A 10,439-nucleotide genomic window follows, 5' to 3' on the forward strand; every position below is an offset into this window, starting at 1 on the left:
GCTACAAAGCCCAGCACGACCAGATAAAAATTCCAGGACAGTGTTAGTTACCCCTAGGCGTACAGGTGTTGTTGAACGCTGATCCACTGGCACAACATTGAGTGCATCATCCAGCAATGATTTCAGAGAATTGGCACCTTTTTTAGGATTGGAAGCATAAAAACTTAGCCCTGGCTTCTTCTGCACAATATTTCATATCCAAGCCTTTTGTCTGAGTATAGTCTCACTACTCACACCCAAAAGAAACACACAACCACTTTCTCCTCTAAAACAAGCCACACGATGGCTATTTCAACTACTGCAATCACAAAGTGAGAGAAATAATCAAAATTTAATGCAGTCACATGATAGCAAAAGTGACAATCAGCACACAGTGCAGCATATATGCCATTGCTTGTGAAAAGGATGCAGTCGAAAATAAGATTAAGATTTTTACTTGGCCTTGCAGCACTGATCAGGTTGAATAGATCATGAGTTAGATAAAAGAAAAATGACAACTTTATGACATTAAAAATTTCATTGTTTTTACCATGCTAAGAACTCTACTCATGCCCATGGCATGTCTACATCTTAAGAGGGCCATGGAACCTCAACACACAGTTTGAAAAAGATCTGTCCTGGAAGCAAGTGGTCTGCAACCAGGGTACAGAGAACCTCCGTAGCAATGACTGGGCTACTTGACCTACATACCAACCTTGGCAATGGCTGATCAAATCATATGCCTTCATAATACATTAATACTTTCATTCTGGCTTGCCAACTTATTTGAATGCCGCATAAGGCCGCAAGTTCTAATATCCTTTGAGTCTCTCAGCAGACCCCACATCTGAAGAGAACAGGCAGGCCTGATCAACAGAACACATAAACTGCATAGTCACACGCACAAAGATGCACATTGCAGGAAAAAATAAAATGTTGAAAAAGAGAAAATGTATGGTGTATTCCTGTGCATAGATTAGCACAATGCAACAACCAGATAATAATAGCACAGGCAAAGCATTGCTCGTGTTCCCACGTTTGAAGGTTGTTGGACAACTAAAGTTCACAATGGAAATTCATCATCGTATTTAGATGCTGAGCTGCAAATCCAAGATAAATGGTTTGAAATAGCCAAAACAAAGAACAGATCCTCTTGAATAGGAGCTATTGGTTTAACCTGGCCCATGAGTAGATAGGGGAATAATCAATGACCTCATGAAGTCCTTGGATCACCTTAAATTTTATAACTTCGTATGCCAGGGCCATGTGACAAAGAGAGATCTTTGAACTTAGATACCTAGCATAGCCTATATGGGAATTTACTGAGCAGAGATGAGCCTAGGACTCATTCAATGTGGTGATCCTCAGGCCCACTTTGTATCACAGCATGATATCTTGGAACTCTTGGAGAAGATCAACCATACTATATCACAGAGGTGGAGCCGTCTATACACCGGCCTATTGGCGGCAGACATAAATGAGGGCCTTTGCGAATGGCACGACGAGCTTGTATATGTGAGATCAATGAGATGCCAGGAATGCTCCTATTCCCACGAATGATGGCCGGTTCGGGAAGACCCTCAACGTTAGTGAAGCTATGCTACCAATCATGAAGAGGTGAATGATGTCGGACCACTAAATACCTTACATCATTTCATATCTGAGCAGAGGCATAGTGATGAAATCTCACGTAAAAGAGGCCTTTTGAAAAAAAAAAGGAAACTATGTAGCCTTGTGCGTGATTTAAGCGCATAAACCTGGTGTGAAACCATCCACGGCCAGCCGAAGGCACTGGAGTGCAAGCCATCTTCTTGGCCAGCTGTGGGGAGATGGCATCCTCGGAATACCCCATGTCGAATAGGACAATGAAGTGCTTTCCTTTAGTTGAACCATAGGCCCAAATCAAAGCCTTCTTCTGGTCCTAGATCTATGTAGCGTGCAGCAGTTAATGATCGTGTTAATGAAGATCATGGGGCTGAAGAGGTTTGTCAAAACGTTGAGTGGATTGGGAGATCAAGCACTTGCAAAATTGACCTAGAAGAGGGAAAGATGGAGGATCGCGACTTTTGCAGAGACAGTGCCGGCCTGTAGAGCAGCGCGTTTTACAGATCCACCGTTGAGAAGCAACATCCTGGAGTAAGGAAGCTCCAGCTAAGAGGATAGCAGCAATGGTGAAGCAGGTCTCATGGATGAAGCCCTCCAAGGTCAGCCAAGAAGAGGAGAAGAAGATGAAGGGCAAGAAAGATCAAAGGGCAAAGGAGTTACAAGAAGGGCTATACCAAGAACCTCTCCAATGACAATGTACCTCACACTATGGTAGCTTAGAAGAGGAGGAAAAGGACAAGATATGCCATCAAAGGGGAGTATTTCCCCACATCTTCAAAGTAGATTTTTGTGTGTGTGGTCAATAAGGGTTCTCTGCCCTAGGATGTCCCCCTTCATGTAAGCTCTTGTCATAGTCAAACCAGATTAGTCAACTAGTCAACAAGATAGTATGACTTGAAATCCACTTCAAAGTATAATAACTTCAATCCTCCATATAAAGGATGAAAAATGCATTCAACCTTCCAATGCTGATAGTCAAAGATCAGTTTGACTGAGATTTAGTCAACACATATAGTCAAACTTAGACTATCCCTTCCAAATGCAACCAAAACCAAAGAAGAGAGTATCTGGACTGGCTTTTCAGTCACTACAGCTTGGGGTTAAGACCAATGCCCGCCAAACTTTGCAGGGAGATTAGCAATAGGGTCGCCCAGCTCCTCGTGAAAGCATTTCGCATACAGTTGAGTGATAGAGTAGAACAAGCACGAGTTCTCCTTCAGCTTGCAGGAGCAGCCATGGCGAAATGGCAGCCTCTCCTCTTGATCCCACCGGTTAGATGAATCGCCCTCGATTGAGAGAATCATGGACCTGATTGAGAGATTTGTGGATCTAGATGCTCTACATAGCTCACATATGATGTCACTACTGGATGTAACTTGTGCCTATATATTGGGCATATCTCTCATGAATAAACACTCTCCCTTTTCATCATCTTGCTCTCTCCATCTGGTCTCCATGCTACTCCAACATGTGGTATCAGAGCTTGTATGATCCTCCTTGATCTTCTACCCACGTGTGCCACATGTCATCACCTCCTTCATCTTCTTCATCTTCTTCTCCTCTTCTTGGCTGACCTTGGAGGGCTTCATCCATGAGATCTTCACCATCGCTGCTATCCTCTTAGGCGTTGCATGATGAGGCCTAGGAGGAACCAAAGCATTTCACAGATAATGGCTAGGTGACTCCTCCATGTGCAAGGTGTCGATTTTGCAAGTGCTTGATCTCCCAATCCACTCCGTTTTGACAAACCTCTTCAGCCCATGATCTTCAGTCAAGGGCAATTCACCTGACCGGTGGGATCAAGAGGAAAGGCTGCCATTTCCCCATGGCTGCTCCTGCAAGCTGAAGGAGAACTCGCGCCTATTCTACTCTATCACTCAATTGTTTGCGAAATGCTTTCACGAGGAGCTAGGCGACCCTATTGCTAATCTCCCCGCAAAGTTTGGTGTGCATTGGTCTTAACCCCGAGCTGTAGTGACTGAAAAACCAGTCCAGATACTCTCTTCTTTGGTTTTGGTTGCATTTGGAAGGGATAGTCAAAGTTTGACTATATGTGTTGACTCAATCTCAGTCAAACTGATCTTTGACTGCCAGCATTGGAAGGTTGAATGCATTTTTCATCCTTTCTATTGAGGATTGAAGTTATTATACTTTGAGGTGGATTTCAAGTCATACTATCTTGTCGACTAGTTTACTAATGTGGTTTGACTATGACAAGAGCTTACATGAAGGAAGAGTATATCGTGACTTGCACGATGGTTTTCAATGGATATGATTGGAACAAAGGTTTCAACTACAACCATTATGTTTCTTATTTTGAAGATGTCATAGTTATGGTTTCAACATCTTTTATGATGTATGAAATGTACTTGCATTTGGTTGATTGCATTATGCCGTACATTCATGAGCTTCTATGTACAAGAGTAGACACTGCACCTTGTTTTACTAACAAGTGGTAAGACCCTCTTCATATTTGATTTATGTGAAGGCATATGGGATGCATGTGATCATATACTTGAAGTCAACCTACTTAAAGCTACTCATTTGGTAGCATACCTCATTAAGAGAGAAGGTATGAAGAAGAAGGATGCAAGAAAGATTAAAGGGCAAAGGAGTTACAAGAAGGGCTACACCAAGTTACAAGAAGGGCTACACCAAGAACCTCTCCAATGACAATGTACCCCACACTATGGTAGCTTGGAAGAGAAGGAAGAAAAGGACAAGATATGCCATCAAAGGGGGGTATTTTCCCACATCTTCAAAGTAGATTTTTGTGTGTGTGGTCAATAAGGGTTCCTTCCCTGGGATGTCCCCCTTCAATGATTGTTAGTCATTTGTTTTACCTTGTAGGACCCATGGGTATTCCCATGCATAGTCATTGTCTATCTCCAAGTTGTAAACCAAGAATCCTAGGAGTGAGTCACAGGTTGGGGCCCCATGTGTGTTGCCACATGATGGTGGGCAAGCCATGAAGCATCCCATGTACTACTGCTGAGGGATGAGGTCATCAATTTATCGGGAGGAATGAAGGAAAAATTGATGTATGAGTGTGTGCCTAGGGGCTAGGAGTGTGTGAGAGTAGGTGTGCTAGAGTAGGTGTGATTGAGAGAATCATGGACCTGATTGAGAGATTTGTGGATCTAGATGCTCTACTGAGCTCACATATGATGTCACTACTGGATGTAACTTGTGCCTATATATTGGGCATATCTCTCATGAATAAACACTCTCCCTTTTCATCATCTTGCTCTCTCCATCTCGTCTCCATGCTACTCCAACATTAATTGCAGCAAGACCTTCTTTAAACCTTTAGCGAGAATTCTTCAGTATACACCACAAAGAGGGGCATGGGGAAAAAGGGAGAAGAACCGTACCCACTGATGGTCCCCTCCTACTATGTAGGAGCATTTGCTTTAACTTGGAGAACTGAAAATACAATGCTGGAAAACACTCTTCAAGAGAGCAAGGGATCGCAACCCGGAAGAGAGACCTTAGACAGCTAGACAATGCCCAAAAATCTATGAGAACAACTCCCTCCAATGATCGAGGTCTCAATGCTGCACACCATCGATGTAGACCACTGTATGAGGCTGAGAATGAAGCTTGTGCTGCCCACAGGCTGGAGGTGTCTGCGTGAGTGAGAATGAGAATCAGAGAGAAAGAAAGAAAGATTATTAAAGTCTTCGGAAGATGGGTCTATGAGACTGTGAAAAACCTAGTACAAACAAGTTGTGGTAGTGGAGCTACTAAATGAGCATCCATACCAATGCAAAATGCAAAAATGCAGAATGGTAGTACTAAGTCCTAAGTACAACATAGTCATGTCAATGGTCGACTAGAAATCAATCTCAGCATCATCATCAACATCATCAGCAGCAGCAGCAACAGGACATCACGGTGGATGAGGCAATGGGGGCATGAAATCGGCAATAGAGTGTTGTCAGCCACTCAAAGGTGCAGTCCTGGCACGTCTCCTAGTCGTAGCTCTACGTCTAACCAGGGCTACTGTGACCCTCGTTGGTCGGGCTCCGACTCTAAACAAGGAGGGGATGTCCCCAAGTGTGATCTGTGTGTCAACCCTCTGTCTGAGCTGTCGGGTCATAGGCTCCAGGTCACGGTCATGACGAGGCCTCATCTTGTGGGGGTCCATGTGATCTGGCTGAAAGAACTCCGTGATAGAGCTCTAAGAGCTGAGAATGGGGATGAGAAAACTAAGGATCAGTGCTGAAACAGGTCCGGATATGCCTCCAATTGTTGCTGTCCACGTTGCACCACTGCTTTGTGGATGTCTGCACGGATAAAAGAAGGTTTGGACAGGGAACAGGGCTGGAAATGTGTGTCAGCAGGCTGGAACTGCAAGAGGGCAAAGCCAGGAGCTGGATCCCCAAAATGGGGGGCTAAGGCCCCTTTATAGTGCCTGGCCGACCTGGTCAGCCGGTTGACCGACCTGGCTACTTGATGATGAGCTTAGTGTATCACCATTCATCCTTGTGCAAGCGTACATGTGACACCATGCATTCTACTATGTACCAAAAAAGGGGATGAGAATGATACCTACTCAGTGTCTCCTAGAAGGGATAGTGCCCCATTTTCCAGGGAATCCATGCCAGATCCCATCATGGCCCATTACCATGCTTCCATGTTGACCAGCCAGCAGATACCCTCCACCTTGGTAACCATGGACAACAGGAGACATATGACAGTGGGGACACACTGAGGTACGCAATGTATTGAGCAGTCATGGAAGCCACTAGTGACTCCCATGGTGCACAGGGCAGTGATGCATTCATACTTAAAGCTTCCACTTTAATGAGTACACAATGGAAGATGACAATGATACACAGAATGATGAAGACAATGGATAGGAGCAGCTTACAACAGTTTGCACAGCAATACATGGTGCAGGATGATGCTTTGGTAGATGGGCATAGTCATAATAATGGTGAGCAGCCCTCGAACAAGAATTTTAGTGTTGATTGTGCACAGCAGAGAAAGATGCATATATTCGAGATGATGAATAAAATAGAAGTGCATGGGGCTGTATACTAATATCATTCAATCCTGGAGAGGGATTAAAGGAATATAATGGAGGGGACTCTATAAGTCTACCTTGTTAAATTACACGGTGCAATGGAACAGAAACTGAACAAAGAATAGAGAGTACACAGCAAACTGGAGAGAAACAAAATTTTCCTTCAATATTGATGTAGTACAGATGATGGCTCCGTCCACCCGTGCGCTCCCACAGTGGAGCTTAGATGGCGATCTAGACAGATACTAGGTGAAGAGCTACTAGCTGGAAGATCTAATTTGATCTGAACTCATCTGATACAACGGACTGGGGAGGTCACCTCTTTATAGCTATGAGGGCGCTAGTCAGATCAACGTAGTCAGTGGAACCGACCAATCAACCTAGTCGGTGGAGCCGACTAGTCAACGTAGTCGGTTGAACCGACTAATCGTTCATGGAATATTCAGAGAATATTCCCTATACCGTCGCCTTGAGGACGGGGAGCCCCCGAACCCCCACCAGGGGGGCCAGCGGCCCCCCTAGGACCCCCCAAGCCCCAGCAAGAATAAGGAGCTCCCACACAATCACCTTTCTACCATCAACGGTCTCATTAATAGACCTCATCTTACATGCAAGTCAGGATCCCATCCAGTGTCCCGGGCTCACACATGGCTTCTCCTAATATGGGGACCTTACAACTTGAGCACCTTGGACCACTGCCGGTTACCAAGAGGGTGGGGCATTGAGCATATCTAACATACCTTCCACTCATTGTACCTACATTTGATGTGACACTTCTACTCCTAATCTATTTTCGCTCTTCTCTAAATCTGCCTTTTTCCCATCTTTACAAAAGCCATAGGCTGCACATTGAATCTTAGTAGACTTGCAGTGAGACTTTGACTAAATCTATGATTTGACTAATCATTGATACACCAGGGTCTGAGAGGACTGCCACCTGGGCAGATTTAATCATGCCATGTAGGCGTCTCTAAGGGCTATGTGGGAGCACTACACTCTGCTACGTGGACAGCACAAACAGCTGCCATATGGGCAGCAAAAAGAGCACCCTTCTTATGTTTGGTTGGAGCCCATAGATAGGGCTAAAACAATCCACGTGCGACTGTCATGGAGCACAGACCACCGTTTGAGGCTGTCCATGAGCCCAAAGTGGACAAGACCACTTAGCTGGAATTGCTAGGGCTACAGGATGAATTCAGAACAGGGCCAGGTCGTGTACAAAAGGATCCCTGGCTGGGGTTGGCAGAAGCACAGACTCGGCCAACTTCATGGGGTTGCTTACAGACCCTGGTTGGGTCAGTTACAGGCCTGATTAGGGGTTTGTGGAAACACCAGTCAGTTACAGACCTGATTACGGGTTTGTGGAAAGTCCAGTAAGCCAGAACAGAAGGGGTTGAGCAAAGCAGCCCTCTCCTTGTAGGAAATATCAGGAGCTCCTTTGACCAGCCATCGAAGCCCACGCTTGGGCACACGGCAAGAGGTGTGAGAAGGAGTAGAACAGCAGCAGACCTGCCCCCGCCCCTTGGTTCTAGATCAGAACAGCCCTGTGGCTGTAGGTAGGCAACATTTCGTACTAGGATCAGTCCTTCTGGAACATGATATATAAATGATACTTTGGCTCTCTAATTGGCTGCACATTCTCTGGATCGTTCTTTGGGTATTCATGTGTGCACATGTCGTATTGATGAGATCTTCAGTGTTTTGTGATTTTGGCATGATTCCACTGCAAGGCTTATGCTGTAGCAAGCTAGCCTCAATAATATTGACATGGTATCAGAACCCAATAGACTTGGCAGAGGTGATCTACTGCAACAACTGAAGGTGGAAGGACACCTTTGCTGGAAGAAAGGAAAGCGACTTCAATTCAACCAATAGAGCAGTTTTGTCAAGTTCGTTGCAGTGTGTATTTATGGTTGGAATCCTTCTTCAGGTTGTTTACATATTGCGCCATGGCATCCCACATGCCTATTCCAAATTTTGGGAATGTTGGATGGGACCAACTATCCGATCTGGAAGATAAAGATTCCGAGCTGTGGGAGATTATTTAAGTAGTGCAGCTGAAGCCCAAAGATCTGGCCAAAACACAAGATCAATAACGGAAGAGCATTGGACCATATAAGTATTTGGGGAAGCATCCAGTAGTAAGCGACGCAAAGGCTAAGAGAGTTCAAGTGGCACCAATTGGCTTTTCCCTTACAGCAATGGGCTATGTGTTAACATGGATTCAGAAGTCCAAATGACATTTGACTTTACTATCAAAACAGGGGGCTTATTGCTCTCAAGGCTTAACAAAGTTCTAAACCCCCACAAGGGGTCCTATTATCAATCAGATACTTCAAGCTGTCTCTGCTTGGAACCTTACTACTACAGGCCAGTACCAGACGACGGGCTCCCAGTTTCACTCTAATAACCTTTAGATTTGCCCAGGGTGCAAATCTGAAGTCTCCAACTGCAATGATAGTAAACTTGCACGGTATATCATCGGACAGTGGGACGTATCGTGAAAAATCTGAATCATTTCTTAAGAATGAGGTTACCTGTCGGAAGAGTTCCATTTCGTCCCCCATTGGTACAAGCTCCATATTTTTCCCGAAGCAGTACACATGCACTCTACTTCCAGAACTTCCCGCGTCAAAAATCACCGCATACTTTTCCCGCGAATCGGTTGTACGCTTCAAATCAGTAGAGGAGTGCTCAAAAAGGTCATTGCCCAAAGTGCTGGGGTCGATAGCTGTACGGGGCATAGTCAACAGCACGAAGGATATGAGTAACAGCGGCACTGAAATGACGAGGATCACTCCCCTATAGCGATAAGCCTTCTCAGTGAAGGTCTCTTGGCGTAAGCGCCTCATTTTCTCCTCCAGCTCGTCCTCTTCTTCGCCGTGGACGGAGCGCTGACCTTCCAGCTCGATTGTAGGAATAGAGCGATGGCGGATAGAACTCTCGGAGGACTCCAGCTCGCTGTTCCTTGGAAGGATCCTGACCCAATTCAGAGCAGCATGGATAGATCTGGGCGGCAGAGTCTGCAAAGAGAATTGCTGTATGACTCTTGTAGAAATGCTGCTACGGAATTGCGAGATCCTGCGGTTGCTACTATGGTTTTTTTACGGATTGATGCAAAACTCGCGGGTTGGAGGCATGAATCTACTGTTGGCGATGACGAAGAAGAGATCTCTGAGCTCTATGACTCCGCAAGCTTTCTTGAAATCGTGCGCGTGGTGTGTGTTCTTCCGAATTTAGGTTCCAAGAGATTTGATCTTTGGCGTCTGCGCTACTGCTAAGATTCTAAGAACTGCCGAGTTACTTCAAAATATTTCGATGATGTGCTTCAAAATACTTCGATCTTGCATCATTGATCAAACACGGAAATCAAAACCGGATCTTGGTTCATGAGAGCGCTAGGAACCTCACTGGATTCCTTTGCCACCATTCTGCCACTGCCACATGCCCCTGATTCCTCAACAGATTCCCTAGGCACTCTTCAATGCCTTCCTGGTCTCTATGATATCACATCCTACTAGGAACCCCAGCTTTGCTTGTGCCACACTTCATGATTGTACCTCGTTCCCGAAGCCAAGCAAAAGCTTAACGCGGTCGGCTGAGATTCAAGATTGGCAAAGCGCTCCCCCTCTTTCCCATCACTGCAAAGCCTGGAATCTCTCTGAGATTAAACAGCCGAAAAATGCCGATGAGGGTTCACAAAATGATGGTCCACGCATGTTGTTCGACCACAACCTCCTTCTGATCTTGCTCGTACGCGTGGCATATTGATGCCTCCCCACGACCCTTGACATGGGGGAATGCGCTGTGGTCGGGCATTCCG

General features: G+C 45.4%; 1 protein-coding gene across 1 annotated transcript in view; it reads right to left on the reverse strand.

The window, feature by feature from the left end:
• The window catches only part of LOC147882120 (putative apyrase 2), a 33,046-nt gene extending 22,912 nt beyond the window's left edge, over nt 1–10,134 (reverse strand). Inside the window, exons 1-2 of the mRNA XM_087401386.1 lie at nt 9,154–10,134; nt 52–180 (exon numbers count right to left, since the gene is read on the reverse strand). Coding sequence (XP_087257512.1) covers nt 52–180; nt 9,154–9,468 — 444 coding nt within the window. The 5' untranslated portion in view covers nt 9,469–10,134. The remainder of the gene's footprint in view (nt 1–51; nt 181–9,153) is intronic.
• Between the last annotated feature and the right edge of the window lie 305 nt (nt 10,135–10,439).

Source organism: Dipteris shenzhenensis, chromosome 30, assembly GCF_047967505.1.
Source record: "Dipteris shenzhenensis isolate YYH24624 ecotype China chromosome 30, Dip_SZ_1.0, whole genome shotgun sequence".
Lineage (NCBI taxonomy): Eukaryota > Viridiplantae > Streptophyta > Polypodiopsida > Gleicheniales > Dipteridaceae > Dipteris > Dipteris shenzhenensis.